The sequence below is a fragment of the Onychostruthus taczanowskii genome, unplaced genomic scaffold (assembly GCF_017590055.1).
Source record: "Onychostruthus taczanowskii isolate IOZ18803 unplaced genomic scaffold, ASM1759005v1 scaffold13, whole genome shotgun sequence".
Taxonomy (NCBI): domain Eukaryota; kingdom Metazoa; phylum Chordata; class Aves; order Passeriformes; family Passeridae; genus Onychostruthus; species Onychostruthus taczanowskii.
In genome coordinates, this window is record NW_024498462.1 from 13,280,132 (window position 1) to 13,298,545 (window position 18,414).

The window sequence follows — 18,414 nt, forward strand, 5'->3', positions numbered from 1 at the left end:
TCCAGAGCTTGGCAATGAAGTTCAGTGTCTAAGTGGACCTTTGGCAAAGCTAAAGAGAAGAACCTGTTAGTGTGTGTGTGTGTTTTAATATCTGTTTTAATATCTGCCTCTGAGATTTTTATTGTCTGGGTTTTGAAGTGCATTATGTGAAGATGTTATGACCTTTGCTGGACGCCTTAATTTATCATCTGAACTGGGCTTTGGTCTTCTCAGTCTTTGCTTGTCTCTGTTTCCAAAGCCTCGCAAGGGGAAGGGGAGGGGCAGGCACCGATTTCTGAGCTGCCCCAGGTCTGGCCTGGCAGGATGAAACTGAGTTTCCTCTGATCTTGGATCTGTCTCGAAGATTTGAGATCAGATGCTTGGGAATCACCAGAATATTTTCCCAAGCTGTTCCTGAGCTTCTGCCAGTTTGAGGCTCACAGATTTCTTGCCCAGCAGTGGTGATTCTGATATTCTTGTCTGTTGGGGCTTTTTTCCCATATGTGTAGTTGCAGTGGTATTCTGTATCTATTTTGTAACAATTCTAGATTTTAAAATTTGAGTGTTTAGAATATTAGCAAAGTTTTAGATGCTATATTTAGTGATGATCACTTGTTTTAATTTCTCTTTACATCAGTCCACTGGTGGCATTCTTACACTACGAAAACAGCCCTGTCTTTGAAATGTGTTTTGGATGCAGTGATAAAAGGCTTCAACTTTATTGTTCAACTTAAAAAAGTATACACTTTTATAGGCTCATGGAGGAGCTGAGAAACTGTGCAAAGAGATTTCTCACTAATATCCATGCCTGTTATTTTACATTAAGCAGAAATCAAATTATTTGGTTTCTATTTAAAATGTGTATATGCTTGAGCTAAGGTAGGAAGTAAAGCCCAGAGGTACAACCAGAACCTGTTCTGCTGCCCTGCGGCAGAAAACTTTGCATCACTAAAAATATGGTTTTCTCCTAAGGTTTCCTATGTTCAGGAACTGGAAGAACAGTCAAGCCTTCTTCAGAAGTGAATTTACCTTTGTGGAATTAAAACCTGTGTAGTTTTTATTGATTAACTTTAATAACAACTTCAAAATGATTTGATGATGGAGTGTATGATTCAGGGTTCCAGCTGGCTGAAAATCTCTGTCCCAGGCTTGGAACCTTTCACAGTCAGTGCTGTGTCTGTGGCTCTTCAAATCCTAACTTAACATCCAGGGCACTGGAAGAAGTGGTAAAAATATCAGTCTCCTCATCACTCTTGTAGTATTCAGACAATACTACAAGAGTTCCTGCAAACAGGAGTGAAGTCTTCCAGAATCTATTTTGAATATTGTTTTAAAGTTCAATGGCATATTTGTCACAGCACAGCATATGCTTCAGGCTACTGAGTTTTTACAGGCAAGGTAGCAAAGAAAATTCCTTTTTTGTTACTCATTGCCTCTAACAAAGACTTGAATAACATTTATGCACAGTGGATTCCCCTCCTCCCCCCCCTTTTTGTTTTTTTCCTTTTGTATTTTTTTGTGTCTATTTTTTTGTGTATTTCTTGTGAAACAAGTTTATCCATCAGGACAGGTTTTGGTAGCTTACATGATGCTGATCGGGAGCTTCTGCCGTGATTTGATTTGAAATTCTGACGTCCCTGTCAATGAGGAGACCAGAGCTGATGCTGCAGTGCTGTGTGCTACCTGGATCTGGCATCACTGAAGCTAAAGGTGCTTTACTTTGAGTGTTCCTGTGGAATGATGGCTTGGCTTTTTCTGCTGGGCAGCTGTTGGAACTAATCAGATTGTGCCTAAGAGCATAATAAGGAAAATCTTTAATAATGCTGAGCCCTCTTGGAAGCTCCATGGCTTCAGCTGTCACAGTCACTTTCACTAATTTAGTTCTGGTTTGCTGTTTTGTTAAGAGCCATAATGCTGGATTTCAAAACAGATTTCACTTAATTTTACATTTCACAATGGGTGCTTCCACATATAACCACAGTAGGCCTCTTCTTATGTTACCAGTAAAGTTAATTGAGTGTGGAAGCAGAGCTTTGACTCTGTAGGTAGAATGCATAAAAAATTTCGTTTTATAGTGTCACCTTAGGATTTGAAGAGAGTGCTCTATTTTGAATCCACATAGCAACTGAAACCTGTTTTATTGTGGAGAGCAGTCCTGCAGATTTCTCTGAGCAAATTGACTCAATCCTGTCTTGGAGAGTACTTGTTTTGTGTTCTTTCAGTACCTGTGAACCTGATGAATAATGACAGATGTAGTATTTGGTAGAACATCCTAGGCATGTTTTAAAAATAGCAACATGCCCAACTAAATCTTTGAGTTCAGAACCATTTGTTTGTTTAGCTGACTGCTTCATCAACATAATGCATTGAATTATTGCTCTTAGCTTAATATCTTAATATGCAAGAATCCTAACAATATGCTAAACCCTCTAAGACAAAGAAATAAAAAATAATCAAGCATACAAATCAAGGTATAGATGAAGTTTTTGTGTCTAAGTTGAAAATTGTTCAAAGACTGTTTAAGCTAAATTGTTTGAGCTGTGCTTTATATTCCCTGCTAATGGTCATTTTCCCAGCTGATGGACATAAGTTATAATAATATTTAATTTCAAGATGAAATATTTTAATATTTAATTGTATTGTACCACAAACAATATGTGAGGTGTTGTTTGGGAACATCTGTTTCAGGGCAGTGATTGAATTAAGCTCAGGAAAGCATTTTGTGTGCACCCAGACCTGGGAAAGCTCGGATTTTCCCTTTGACTTGGGTTATAGGAGTGGTTACTGGGGAGAATTGGCTTCACCAACCTTTGTTTAATTTGCTTTTTCTGGAGTAGCACACTTTGTGAGAGGGCAGCCACGCTGCTAAATGACTCCTGGGCTGTGTTATTTATTCTGGCATTAACCTTGCTGAGGACACAGCCCATCCCTCCCCTTGCTCCTAACATTCACCACTCTGCTTTTTCCCCATGAGTTCTGGGAGGGTTTGTCTCAGTTTATAATTTATTGGAGGACTCACATTACCAGGTGAGACTGATCTAGAGCTCTGCAGCAGGAGATGGATATTGTATTTACCTTCTGAAGCTGGTGTTCTTCCTGCTTAAGTATTGGCTTATGGTGTTCTATGGTCTCATGGGTTTCTTTGATTTTTTTTTTTTTCCCCTTTGGAGGAAAAAATCCCTGTCCATTAGCTGTAATTTTTAGTGTATATTCATGACTAAGCTGCTATTAGGGAATATAAACAGTGAACAAAAACTAAGCAGAAAGGCTGGAATGGAATGATGAGTGTTTGGTGTTTCCCTTGTAAACATGCCATTTTAACATTCTTAAATTTATTTTCTTTCTTACAAATCAGTTACTTCAATTCCATCTCTGATTTTAAGACCGAGAAATAGCTCAAGCGCATTCAATTAGAGTGAAATTGGAGTTTTAGTTTTGTTTTTAGAAAAGAATATATTCTTGAGTAAAACTATATATTGAAGTATAAATCAAATTCACTTCTAAGATTTTTTTTGATCCCAAACTCACAGGGAAGCATTTTCTCAGAATATAACTCATTAACTGGAAAGTCAGGACAATTTATTTGCTAGAACTTTCAATACACTCAGGTAGCAAGAGATTTCTTCTCAAAATTGATTTTCAGACTCAAGTTGCTGCCTTACAGTAAGGAAATGTTTCTCCTTTTTTATCTTGCTCTTGTTCTAGTGAGTCAGATAAATAGGAGTCAGTAACACTGGAGGAGGAAGAAGTCAAGTTCCTGAGAAATCAGCACCAGAAAATACATTTTTGGTTTATCCCCTACACTCCTTAATCAGTATGGTGAAAGGACTCCTATTTACTGAGTTTCAGAATTCAGTGTCTCTGGAACTATTTTTAGCGGTGTCACTGTCTTCTCAGCCACCATCTCCCATTTATTACTCTGAAATTGCAGTATTATTTATTATCATCCCATGTGCAGTGAAGTGGCATCTTTCACTTGCATACATCACATACTTTTACAGTTTAATATGGGAGTCTCACTGATATTTTCTGAGCGTAATAAAAAAAGGATAAGTTTTCATTCCTCAAAAAAGTATAGCTTTATTTCTTTCAGAAGCAAAACTGATCCCGTGGCAGTTAAATGTCACACGCACACTCTCTTTCTTATTTTGATTTTTACAAAACCCTGCAGAGTGGAGGCCTTGAGAGAGGCTTATGATCAGGTCATTTCTGCAGTCGTTGTGACAGGTCTAGAATTCCTAAAGCCTGCTTGTGGAAGCTGGGGGAAATCTCTTCCGAGTGGAGGATGTAAACTCTTCTGCTAGAGGATTTTTTTTTTCCTCACCCTGTTATATTTTTGCCCACGTTGGTTGTGAATTTTCTCTGTTAAGGCTGTGGATTTTTTAATCAACATTTATAAAGCAGTGACACATGGACATTAAAGTGCTGTCCCTGCTCATGAAGGAATTTCCTTGTGTTTCTGGAAGTGGGGGGGTTCCACGTGTGTGTGTGAGATGCTCCTGCTGTTCAGATTGAAGTTTTGTCAGCAATTTTTCATAGAAGTGGAAGCATGAAGGGAAGATAGAGTGATTTTGCTCCCAGCTGAACTTGAGCTTTAGGAGGGTGTTAGGTCAAAGAAAACAATCTTGCTAAACAACTTGTTGGAAAAGCTGCAGCATCAGAGGTTAGAATATGGATTTTTCTTAATGGGGGTGCTATGCATTTAAAGATATACACACTGAATTTGTGTGTGTATGTATAGGAGGGAATGAGATAATAACTATACATTAATTTAATGTATGTTGATTTGCAGATGTTTGTACTCCTTTGCAGCAAAGCACAAGTCTCTTTTATTCCAGTCTGTTTTATATTTCATTATCCCATTTGCCATGAACAGAATCCACACACAGCCATTCCCCCAGCTCTCCACTGAAATCACTGTGAGCTGGGGATGCTGCACAGCCCCTGCTGCGGGGGAAAGGAATTTCCAGAGCTGCCTGGCATGTTTGTATTTCCTGCTGTCCAAGTGGCTGTCAGGTTCAATCCCCTCCTCCTGGCAGCGCTGATGTGCTCACCAGCCGGCTGTGAGCGGGAGGGCACAGCAGGTTCACCCCTCACCAACACCTGGCAGGGCTCACCCCCAGCCCCAAATGTGCCACTGGCAGCTCAGACAGAGCCTTTGGCTGTCGAGGCACAATGAGGTTGTGATTTAGGAGCTGTTCTGAGCAGCTGAACAGAATTGTTAGTGCTTCCCTCCAAAGGCGCAGCGCTGCACTGGAGCCTTGTACTCATTTATTTCCCTTCCTCGCACATCCTCGGTTCTGTGCCTGCTCTCAGCTAGGAAATAGAGCAAATATGTAACTGTCACCTTCTATAATGCAAATATCAAAATGCACTTGTTGGCTGTATTGTTGCCTGATATAAATCCTATATTTTTTTTTCCTTCATTATATATCTATAGTGAGGGAATCCAAAGGCAGAAACGTCAGGTGTCTGGAGCTTTATCATGGGAATTCAGAGCAAAGCTCAAACATGTTTAATACCTTAATCTGAATATCCCTCAGGGTGTTGAAAATGTAGCTTTTTGTTCAGTGGGATGTCTGTGAATATTTCTGAACAACTGTAATGGAGGAGATTAAGAGGGGAGGTTTCCTCCCTGGTTGTTACCTGCAGCTGTTGACCTCCCTTATTTTGGTTGTCTCTAGATTAAATAAATTTGCTTGAAGTTTACAATTCTAAAGTTGCATTCTACCAGTTAGTTTCTAAAGCTCAAAATTCTGAAGTTTAATTTTAAACATGATTAGTAACCAGAAGTGGCTGCCTTTTTCAGACCAGCTACAAACTTTGGACGATTGATAAAAGTGTCTCTGTGCTTCAATTTCCCAGCTTTAGTGAGTCTACAACTATTTATACAGCAGGAGTATTGTGAACATAAATTCCTTCTAGTTTTGTGGTGCAGCTGCATATTTTTCTGAAACATAGTTGTATGTCTGCAGTGCATTGTGGAAAACCACTCAAGTGATGGCCCAGTTCCTTGAAAGGAGTTTCTTGGGAATTTTGTGTCCTGTTCATGCAGCACTGTGGGTTCATCATTATTGCCACCCTGGTGAATGAAGTGAATTTCTATTAAAATAAAAGATTCGGGATTATGGGGTTTTTTAGGTTTATTTTTCTTTGTTTTTGTTTTTGTTTTTTTAATTGTCATCCATGTTTGAAAAGATAAATTTGATTTAGTTAAGAACCCACAAACAACTCAACTTGAAACATCTCAAAGATGTGCTGTGGAAAGAGAACTCTCTTGTTATTCATGAAACCTGGTGCAGTCTTGAAAATGTGAAGTTCATGTGGGTTACCAGTTTTCAGCTCTGCCTACTCTCTCCCTTGTAAAACTTGTGGTTAAAAACATTAACACTTTGAAGTTAGGGAGTTTCAGGCTCACTTGAAGTGTAGACTGAAGAAAGTAGGGCAGCAAAAAAGAAAAAAAAAAAAAAAAAAAAAAAATCAAGAATATAGTATTGACTGTCCCGAATTGTTTCTCCTCAATGGAGGAATATGATCTGAATATGAGCTGAATGCCAAGAATTGTGTAGGGTGAAAAAATATTCCATCAAAGAAAAACCACACCTATCTTATATCTACCTATCTTAGAAAATTAAGTAGGCAATGTTTAGATCATGACAAGATTGAAAAAGACTCCTTAAGGAAGGGGCCAGCTCATCTGAAAAGCTTAAGGACACTCCAACAAATTATTAGAACTGTTTAAATTTTGTAATAGTAACATAAAATTTATATTTCCAAGGAAGTAATTTCCTGTTTGGGTAAACCTCCTAGCCTTATTTTCTCTTCTTTTTCAGAAAATCAGTATTAAATACATTGATTGTCCTCTCCTTCATTCCATGTTATACTTTTTGCTGTTCTTTTCCAGCATAAAGTGGTTCATTATTATCCTTGTGTTCTGTTGATCCCACCCACAGCGTTGTGCTTGCTCTTGTTCCATGGACAAGAGCAGTTTTGTGTGTGGTTGTGTAAATGGAAAGAAATTATGGCAGTGTTTTCCATTTGTAGGAGCTCTTATATAGGAGGAGGAAAAGTAGCAAGTTATGGTGCAGACATTGCTCATAATATGATCTCCTTAACTCTGGTGTAGCAATGGAGCTAATTAGGATTCTGAATGCAGAAAATGCACTTTAGGTTTATGCATAGTTGGGTGCTTACAAGTCCTGTTTTTACTGTGGTTCTGAACCTGAAGTTCAGTTTATTCCAAGCTAAACTTTTTTCTTGCTTCAAAGGAAACCAATGGAAACAGTGCATGACATTGATAGAAAACCATAAATTGAACAAAAAGCCTTAAAAATCTTGGCCTACAAATTAAAAGGCTGCATTATTTTGACAAAGAGAATGTTTCAAATCTGTAAGCAACTCTGCATCTGCTGAGGTCTGCATTATGAGAAATTCTTACCTTTCTAATGTTATTTTTCTCCTTTGAAGTTCTGTCGCTCAGTTCATAAGATAACTGCTGCTATTAATGACACTTATTTCCAGTAACTTTGGGTTGTAAGCTGTGGGATGTCGTGAGAGGAGTGACTGTGGAGTCTTTAAGCAGGACAGCTGTCCCAAAAATGGTAATTTTCTAGAATGCATGGACAGCAAATTGCACACTGGATGAGTAATAGCAGTCTTGGGACCTTTATTAGAGCTACACCACTTAGGCTGGTTTGGACCTGAGTGCCTTCACATGCACCCACTACAGACACACAGATCCATTATTGCCTACCATGTGGAATATTTTGTGTTTAAGACATTAACTTGGCTTTGGTAATTCACAATTTCACAGCCAATGTATCGCCTTTGAAAGAAAACTGCAAGTTTAGTTTTCAGCTTTTATAGAAAAAGTTGTCCACTGTGTAGCTGTGGTCTGTTTCCTGCATTCAGAACTGGAGTTCTGCTGCTGTACTCTCTGCTCTGCTGACAGACAGCAGAGTCACAGAGCAATTCCATATGTCTTGGAAAAACAGGCAAGGAAAAAGTGTCTGGAGCCCATCTTGTAGTTCTGCAGAAGCCCTGCAAAGATTTTCTGTCTTGTTCCATGTGAAATAACCAGAATTTAGCAAACATGCATTATTTTCTGGACTTTCTGAAAAGATTTTAGGGTCCTTTGGACTCAAAACTACATCTCAGACAAAGGTTTTTATTTAAGTAATTAATTTAAATTCAATTACTTGATTTACTTTCTGATGAGAAATCGATCTTTTAATATTTTTCTTCTTCTTCCTGCTTTCTTTTAAGATGATTGTTAACATTTAGTAAATGTGTGCTTCTAGCTTGTTGCAACAGTCATTGAGATGAGTTCCTGTAGAATATTAATAAAAGTTTGAGCTGTGCTTGGCCCCTGACTTGTGTTTGACATTCAGCTGAACCAAGGACATCTCGTGATGTGTTTGTCATTTACAGTGCCTCAAGTATTGATAATAAGTGTAGGGTGAAGATGTAGCCACAAAACAATGAGCTGTCTTTTCTGCTGTGGCTTTCCCTGGAGGTTCAGAATCTTCTTTTGAATGAAGATTGAGGACAGTGTTGATCTACCCTTTGTCAGCTAACAATAGAGACTTGTTACACACAATTACATAATTTGTATGTTTTAAGGAATAATCACTGGTAGCCTCTCTCAATCTGAGTACTTTGTATTACAAGCAGTTGGGTTTGTAGCATTATTTAGCACAATATTCTTTCCCTTCCCCACTTTGAGAAATTCCTGCTTTCTGCCAATTTACTGCTCTGCAAGTGCAGGTCCACAGGATGTTTTGAGCACAGTGGACCATGTCTCTGTTATCAGCATTAACCAGAAGCTGATCTGTTTTCCCTTTCTTCCCAACAATGTCCAGGCAGTCAGTGCCCCACAGATTTAACAGAACCCTGTGGTGAAATGTTATGAAATGCAATATCTGTGTGTAGAATTCTGGTGCACTTTGTCACATCCAGTTCTGTCTGCAGCACTTAGGAGCTGTTCTAGCTTACCACACTATGTGTCCGTGTGTCATTGATTATGTATTTTTTAAACCACCTAAATGTTGCAATTTTTAAAATATTCTCTAATTTTTTATTCACATGACAGCCCAAAACAGCTCCGAAAAGGACATTTGGATCCATTACAAATGACCAGGTAAATATACACAGTAGGGAGTGTTCAACAAGAAAGTTTCATTATTTGAGAGGCTGTGTGTGTGGAAATCCATGGAAAAGGCTGTGATGAAAATTGGAGAAGGTAACAGAGCTCATTATTGCCCCAGTAAGGGATCTTGTGAGCAGGGTCAGAACTTCTTAAAGCTAATCCAGGCTCTGAGATGGGCATAACTTTGGTTTGCCTCCAATAGTTAGTGCTTAAATTGTATTTTCAAATTTAAACAGCCAATCTCTCTTATTTCTCACTCCTATTCTTCTGTAAGGGTAGAGAAGAGATTTCAATGGAGCAGGTTATTCCTACCAGTTGTTTTAATGGGAAAAGATATTTTATAACTGTTAATTATCTACTGTGCTTTTCCAATGGACTCTTGCCCTTCCCAGTGTGAACAAATCCTTCAGATCACTGGGATAATGTGGTGATCAAGGTGCAGTTCAGTCCCAATAGAAATCTGACCCTAATGGAAATTTTAACTTCCCCGAACTTTAAGTGAGGATAGAGCTATTTACTTCAACATCAAGAAATTAATCCTGAAGGTTTTTGTTCACGTTTCTCATTTTAGTTCTTAATTTCTTTGCTCATAATGGAGAGAATTAGATATTTATAATCTTAAAAATTTATTTCTTGAATGTTTCATCAATTTTTTGAGTGTTTAGAATGTGAGAACTATCTGTTCTTAGAAAATGTTTGTTAATTTGCAGCATATCACATCTAACCTTATCTCTTAAACAACATTAAATATTCTTGTTTCAACAACTTGAAATAGTTATGCCTGTTAGAGTTAAGAGAAAGTCTACTTCTCTGTAATGGTTTTTCTGTGGTTTAAAAAGATGTCTAAACCTGTAATGAATAGGAAGAAATAGACATAGATAATATTTCTTTCCACAGAAAATTATTCAAGTGTTAATAATGAACTTGGAAGAGATCTTTGCATTCTTTTCTGTTCTCTAGTCATTCACAGCTAATAATGGGGAGCTAAAGCACCACATTTTATATAAAACTCATCTGCTGGGATGAAAAGCCCCTCTCCCATACTGGATGAGAAAAGCAGAGATGGGCACACACGTGCAGCCACGTGAATTCAAACTCTGTACCAGGTTCTTGTAGTTGTGGGATCTAATGACAGAATAATCAGTGCCCATCTGCCAGCTTGTGTACAAATAAAGAAGTAAAGAGAGCTGACAGGTTGCTTTTACTCTGGCTTCTGTTATTTTCTTTCCTCTGGAATCTATGTTAAAGCATAGAATATATAATTTATAATTTCTTTGTAATTATGAAATTTATTGCAAATAACTTCTAGCCAGATTGACTATGAAGAGGAAACTCACGCTCTGCTTCCTAGCAGCATAGAATTACCATTCTGAAATTTACCCTAATTGGTTCAAAATATATATCTTGATTTAGAAACAATTTTCAGGGCTTATATTTTCATGCCTTCTGCTAAAGAAGCCAAATCTGTATTTGCTTTATTGCTTCAAATTGTGTTCCACTTTACTTTATACTGTCCCCAATTGCAACTTAATGTTGCCACAAATGCTGTGCAAGTGGCACAGTGACTTTTGCATGTGTGGATGAATAGTTCTGTCCCATGAAATAAAAGATGGCTTGTCTAGGGTCAAAATCTGGCTTTGAGAAACAAATCAGTGAGAGTTCAGCCTCGCTCAGAAGTGGTAGAAGCTATAAATGCATTCAGTCAGTGGTGGATAACAAGACACAGGGAACACAAAGCTTTTACAACTCATGAGAAATAAGGAATCTTAAACACTGGGCATATTTTCTTTGATTTGTTTTGGAGTGTCTCAGACCAGTTCAGAGCACAACTGGACCTGGTTTCTCAGTGGAAATGAGAGGATCTTTAAGGTCACTTCCAGCCCAATCCATCTGTGATTCTATGGCAGTTACCTGAGTGGTGGTGAAAGAGAAGAATAAGCAGAGGAAGAACAGTTGGTCATTATTACAAATATTACACATAAAAAGAAACTCCTGGTTAGTCCACAATTTTATTTATGCCTTCTTTTTATCTGGTCATTCCATGCATTCAGCATTAGCCTTCTGCATTCTAGCCCTGCCCTTATGGAAGATGTGGCTGGAAAACTGCCTTTGCATCATTCCTGTACGTGGTGAGATATGAGAAAAGAGGATAATTACACTATTCTTCATTCCTGCTTGTCTGAAGAGACAGCAGAAGAGAGAGGGAATTTAGCTCTAGATTCCAATATTTATTTTAGCAGATTTGTCAGCACTACTGTGTTTTAAAAAAGCTGTGTTTGTGCAATATATGTAGCATTTTGGTGCAGTTCCAGAGATGTTCAACAAACCCCATGAAAAATATTGATAATTTTCAAATTGATCTTGCAGTTCTGTGATATTTTTGAAATGAAAATAGGTCTTTTTTTCACTGGGGTTGTAATTTTACTACAAATATAAAACATGTAGTGATGAATGAAGGGATAGTTCTAATGAGTTTTAAAATACATTTCTGATGAACTGTTAGGACTTGGTTTTGTCTGTATCATCTGACATCTGAATTATGTAGTAAGCACTTTATCAATGATGGTATTGGTTTGGTAGGGTTTTTTTTTGTGTTGTTGTTGGTTGGTTTTTTGTTTTCTTTTGGGTTTTTTTTATGCTAATTGTTTCCGATCATGTCCACAGTTGCTCCACAAACAGAGAAATAATCCCTTTTTCTTTCTTGGTTTCCTTGAAATTGAATATTGGAATAGGTCCTCCAGTGGCTAAACTTTGGCGTCATTCCTCATTTCCACACTCACTCATACAACAGAGAAACTGAATTACATCTGTCCAGGAATTTAATAACTTTTCTTTAGAAATAGAGAATCTGTATGAAAAAAATCACCATCACTCTCACATTTCCCCTTTTTCTAAAGTATCTGTTTATTGCCATGTTTCCTCTGAAGCTTTCTCAAGGCTCTGGAGCTTAAAGCAAAACTAGATATGGAAAAATAAACATAAATATGGAACTATATATTCCTGTATAGAGTATATGCATAAATAGATATTCCATGACAATTTCAGAAAAATAATGTGATATTTTTCTTTTTAAATACACTGTCGAGCTAAATTGTGTTCTTTCTGTGTCTCGTAGGGTCAAAATGTATTTGGTCTTGACATAACTGAGACACCTGAGGGAGATAAGTGGCCTCAACTGATTGTCCAGCAGATCCTGGATAGGGAGCAGAAGGACACCTATGTGATGAAAATCAAAGTTGAAGATGGTGGGAGCCCCCCGAGGTCCAGCACTGCCATCCTGCAGGTGACGGTGACCGATGTCAACGACAACCGCCCGGTCTTCAAGGAGAACGACATCGAGGTCAGCGTGCCCGAAAATGCCCCCGTGGGCACCTCCGTGTCCCAGCTCCACGCCACCGACGCAGACCTGGGCTCCAATGCACAAATCCACTTCTACTTCAGCAACCAGATCTCCAGCCTGGCCAAAAGGCTCTTTGCCATCGATAACACCACTGGCCTCATCACCATCAGGGAGCCGCTGGACAGGGAGGAGTCCCCTGTGCACAAACTGACTGTTCTGGCGAGCGATGGCAGCTCCACACCGTCAAGAGCAACGGTGACTGTTAATGTCACAGATATTAATGACAATGTCCCGTCAATAGACACCAGGTACATCATCAACCCCGTGAATGGGACAGTGCTTTTGTCTGAGAAGGCTCCCCTTAATACAAAAATTGCCTTGATAACAGTGATGGACAAGGACGCTGATCAGAATGGGAAAGTTACCTGTTTTACAGATCATGATGTTCCTTTCAGGCTAAAACCAGTGTTTGATAATCAGTTTCTCCTGGAGACAGCCACGTTTCTAGACTATGAAGCTACACGGGAATATGCCATCAAAATAGTGGCTTCAGATTCAGGGAAGCCTCCCTTAAACCAGTCTGCAATGCTCCTGATCAAAATTAAAGATGAAAACGACAACGCCCCAGTTTTCACACAGCCTATCATCGGCCTTTCCATCCCTGAAAACAACGCTCCTGGTACTCAGCTGACCAAGATCAGTGCTACAGATGCTGACAGCGGGCGGAATGCCGAGATCAGCTACATCCTGGGCTCCGACGCGCCCCCAATTTTCAACCTGGACCGCCGCACAGGCATCCTGACAGCAGTGAGAAAGCTGGACAGAGAAAAACAGGACAGGTACTCTTTCACTGTGCTGGCTAAGGATAATGGGATGCCACCTTTGCAGACCAATGCTACCGTGACCGTGTCAGTGCTGGACCAGAATGATAACAGCCCTGCTTTCACACATAATGAATATAATTTCTATGTGCCAGAAAACCTTCCCATGTATGGCACAGTGGGGCTTATCACAGTTACGGATGCTGATGCGGGAGACAACGCTGCAGTCACTCTCTCTATCTTAAATGGTAGAGATAATTTCATTATAGATCCACTCACTGGTGTAATAAGGCCTAATATTACCTTTGATAGGGAGCAGCAGGGGTCGTACACTTTCCAGGTGAAAGCAGTGGATGGAGGAAGACTGCAGCGTTCCTCAACTGCCAAAGTGACCATCAATGTTGTTGATGTAAATGATAACAGGCCTGTTTTTGTTATTCCCTCATCTAATTATTCCTATGAGTTGGTCCCAACGTCAGCCAGCCCGGGGTCTGTAGTCACTAAAGTCTTTGCAGTCGATAATGACACGGGAATGAACGCAGAGCTCCGCTATAGCATCATAGGTGGGAACTCCAGGGGCTTGTTTACCATTGACCAATTAACAGGCAATATCACTTTGAAAGAGAAGGTAATTACATCAGATCATGGCTTGCACAGACTGGTGATCAAGGTGAATGACCTGGGACAGCCGGAGTCTCTTTACACCATAGCTCTTGTGCACTTGTTTGTGAACGAGACGGTCACCAACAGCTCCTACGTGCAAGAGCTGGTGCGTAGGAATATGGAAACTCCAGTTGGCCAGAACATTGGGGATGGTGAGATAACCCCACAGACCAATGATTATGTCAAGATCATCATTGCCATTATTGCAGGCACCATGACAGTTATTCTGGTAATTTTTGTTACCGCTTTAGTCCGGTGCCGCCAGACGCCCAGGCACAAGGTTGTCCAAAAAAATAAGCAGAGTGGTGAATGGGTTTCCCCCAACCAAGAGAATAGGCAGATCAAGAAAAAGAAGAAGAAGAAGAAGCGCTCTCCAAAGAGTCTCCTCCTCAACTTTGTGACTATTGAAGAATCTAAGCCTGATGATCCTGGCCACGAGCACATAAATGGCACTTTAGACATTCCTGTAGAGCTAGAAGAACAGACTATGGGAAAATATAACTGGGCCACCACACCAACCACATTTAAACCTGATAGCCCAGACTTAGCAAAGCACTACAAGTCTGCTTCTCCACAGCCTACCTTTCAAATTAAACCTGAGACTCCTGTACCCCCCAAGAAGCACCATGTCATTCAGGAATTGCCTCTAGATAACACCTTTGTGGTGGGCTGTGACTCACTTTCCAAGTGCTCATCTAGCAGCTCGGACCCTTACAGTGTTTCTGAATGCAGCTGTCAAGGAGGCTTCAAGACCCCAGGCCCCATACACACCAGACAGGTAATGGAATTTTAAGGTCCTTTCTCCCTCCTTCCCTCCTTTGCCAATCCTGTAACTCCAGTTTGAAGCGCTGCAAGATAAGTTCTCCTGCAAGGAGTAAAGCTTTGAGAGTTCATATTCGATTAAGGCTTTGTGAAAACAAACAATTCCAGCTTCCTGAGCGGTTAGGGAGAAAATGAGAAGGGAAAGAACATTGTCTGTGAGGAGATGGAGCAGGCAGAGATCCCTGTGGTGGTGTCCTGACTGCAGATGGCAGCATGGCACTTCCCACCTCACCGCGGGACCTCAAGCGGCTGGGAAGGCTCCGAGTGGGACTGTCCTCTCCAGCCTGGTGTGCTTGAGCATCCAAACAATCTAGGTGGAAAGCAATAAAGCTTTAGTGGAGTTCATAAGTGGTTCTTAATATTAATGGAGTCTGGAATTGCAGCCTTCATTTGGGCATAGATTTGCTTCAAGGTCTCCCAGGAGCAGTTGAGGATTTTCGTCCGAGAGTTTCAGGCATTTTCAGACGGGAAGGAGCCTTATATCTGGTGGAATGACACAGCTGACAGGTGAAGTTAGGGAAAAATTAGAAGCATCAGCATAATTTACCTCACTTATTTGCTGCTCTGCCTGATAAACCAGGTATTAGCTTCTTAGAAATGCAGTACAACAAAGGAAATGTCTAAAGAATCCTCAGTTTAAAATTAAAAATAAATAGAGAACTCAACTACCCTTTATTCTACAAGATCCTACAGAAAACCTTTAAGTCACTGGAAATAGAATCTAATATTTATCCATATTTTGAACAGTTTAATAAAACTTTTCTGTTTTTCTGTTTGCTTCTCTTTCTTCCCAAGAATCACAAAGTTTTCAGTGGGGATAGTTTTCTAGTTAAGTTTTAGTTGGTCAAGGAATTATCACTAAAGTAACACTTTCTTCAGGAGTGTTTATTTTATTATTGATACTATATTTTAACTTGATAACATGTTTAACTTAATATATTGCTCAGGAACAAATCCCCAGCATGACTGAGTCTGGTAAATTTCTTCCTCCAGCTGAATTTTTTTCTGGGAACTTTGTTTTATTACAACTGTAATGATAACATTCATAAAGAAAGCTTCTCATTCAGAGCAGTCATCATATCTTTGAAAATTTCAGGATATGTTGTTTATTTTATTATGTTTCATTCTATTTACCAACACAAATTTGTATGGTAATCTATATCACTGTGGATAACTTTTTAAAATGAAATATATTTAGGCGTGTTAAGTTAAATTGCATATCAGAAAAGCCTCTTGCCAGCTTGTTCATCTGTTTGAAGTCCCGTAACTCTGAGCAGAGGGCAGTGCTGTTTTCAGCATTTCTGTAGGTCTGATCTAAGTGATTTTTTCAATGGAGTTCTGGTACAGTTCCTGTGAGTCAAAAAGGTTCTGCCATTGTCTGCTGAAACACACTTTGTCGTGCAGTAATGCTGCTAACAAAGAAAGCAAGCTCGTGACTCTCAAAAGTCCCTTCTGTGGCAGTAAAAACCTAGAAAGTGGCATGGGAAGCAATTCTCTTCTGCAGAAGTTGGCTGGGGGAAAGAACATTTCCTTTTATCTGTGCCTTAAAGCTCTGTGACCAGCGGTTCCTATCTGGAAAAGCAGAATAGAGCTGTGGGGTTTTTTTAATGCTCACTAGCTGATACCAGCTTATCTTCATAGAGCTGCACCTAACATTGTTAGGATGATATGGTGAATAGATAAAAAAAGAGTTTATTGTTACCCTTTGTACTGATTTTGTTAAAACTGCAGCTATCCTTCTTTCAGGGATATTTTTCTGCATGAAAGTGAGCACCTTGTATGGAGGAAGGGTAACTAATCACCACAATGGCCCTTTACACTAATTTGGAAACAGCACTCACCTTTAAACACATGAATTCACATAAAAAAAAAAAAAAGTAATTTAATTGATGCATTATTTACATAAGTTGGGCCATTAGAGGGAATCCATTTAAACACATGAATTCACATTAAAAAAAAATGTAATTTAATTGATGCATTATTTACATAAGTTGGGCCATTAGAGGGAATCCTTTTTGTTGTGTTCAACCGTGACTGAATGAAAATTGTATTTCTTTACTTGTTAAAACAAGTAAAGGATTTCTTAAAACTCAACAGATCTTTTAAAAGTTATTCTCACTCCTACCCTGGCTCTGTATTTGTAGTTTTATCTCCTGTGGGGCTCTGGAAGGTGTCTCAGGATGGGCTGCTTGAGAGTTTTCTCTGTTAGCCAGCAAAAAAAGAAGAAACAAATATAAACAGCCATAATCCTGGGACACAGAGCTGTCTCCAGCTGTTGTCCCACCACCCTTCAGCCTCAGACACCAACAGGACCCTTGTGGTTCTGGAAGATTTTGTGTCAGGCACTCTGAATTTGCAGAAAACTGTAGGACAAGTCAGTTCAGTTAAAAAGGGAGATGTGCTACTTTGAAAAGTGAAAATAAGATGTCTGATGTGAGAGGGAAATATTATCATTCATCACTTTTACCATAGTGCAGGTATTTTACAAGCCAAAAGTTCTGAAGGAGCCTGAAGAAGGTTCTGTTCACTGTGAAGTGCCTCTTCAGTTTGTAATGGGGACTGATATTTTTATAGGCTGCACATCTCAACTGTTGTTAGGTTTGCCCATGCAAGACTTTCTACTCAGATATTTGAAATAATATTGTGTTACAGCTAAAAGTATATGTTTTCTTTGGAAGCTCTAAATTTTCTGTCTGAATGGTATTGATTCAGGTCTTTAAAGAAAGGAAATTATGCCTTTGCTTTACTGCTAAATTTATCTAAGTGATCTATAAAATGACAGAAAGCCATTACAGCAATTGTACTCAAAAAGCATGCAAGCAAAGAAGGAAAGGTTTTTCTACTAAAAACTCCCAAAATATCTCTTTGGTCATGTGGGCAAATAAATACAGCAGTGCCACAGCTGAAATTTTTATGGGGAAGCAATTGGAGACTCCTGAAGAGGCTGAGGACACTTTGAATCATAAACTACAGGAAACTGAAGAGGGAAATTATGTTCTTCCTGCAATGTCCCCTAAGAGAGAGGTCAAATTTTGCTCCATTTGTATGTGAGAGAGGGCAAGGGGCAGAGGTGCTGATATTATTCTGAAGTTACCAGGAGGAGTTAATCACTACCAGTGGCAATAGACCTTCAGAGCGGCATGGTTTTTTGGGGGATGTAGTAGAGATTATTATTTTAAAGGAATTTTACCAAGTGATAAATTGTGAAGGGGCTTATTCATAATAAGGCTTTTCAAACTAGAATATTTGGAGTGTTATAAAAATCAAACTGACTTTCCATGTCATCAGATTTCCATTGTTTTGGCAGTCGTGGGCCTCACAGAAATTTTCTTTGGTGTAGAAACATAGAGCATCTTTAAAGTTTATTTGTCTGCAAGCTTTGTAAAAGCACAGTTATTTTCGACATTCACCTCAGTGGGAGCAAACTGTGTGAAGTGTTCCACAGTGACACAAATCTTCTAATTCTCTCTGCATTTGCATGGGAATGATGAGAAGGGAGAGGAGTTTGCTTCAGTCTCATTTTCATGTAACACAATTTCAAAATCTGAAATCTTTGCTCATGCACTTTAAAACAACATTCAGACATTTCAAATGCCTGCCTAGGTATCAGCCTGTCTAGTCAAAACATGCATAATTATAGA

The 18,414-nt window shown here is 39.2% G+C and overlaps 1 protein-coding gene across 1 annotated transcript in view; it reads left to right on the forward strand.

Moving 5' to 3' along the window:
* Positions 1-18,414, forward strand: part of PCDH11X (protocadherin 11 X-linked) — a 419,257-nt gene that overhangs the window by 55,192 nt on the left and 345,651 nt on the right. Inside the window, exons 3-4 of the mRNA XM_041396567.1 lie at positions 9,071-9,118; positions 12,243-14,729. Of these exons, the coding sequence (XP_041252501.1) occupies positions 9,071-9,118; positions 12,243-14,729 (2,535 nt within the window). The remainder of the gene's footprint in view (positions 1-9,070; positions 9,119-12,242; positions 14,730-18,414) is intronic.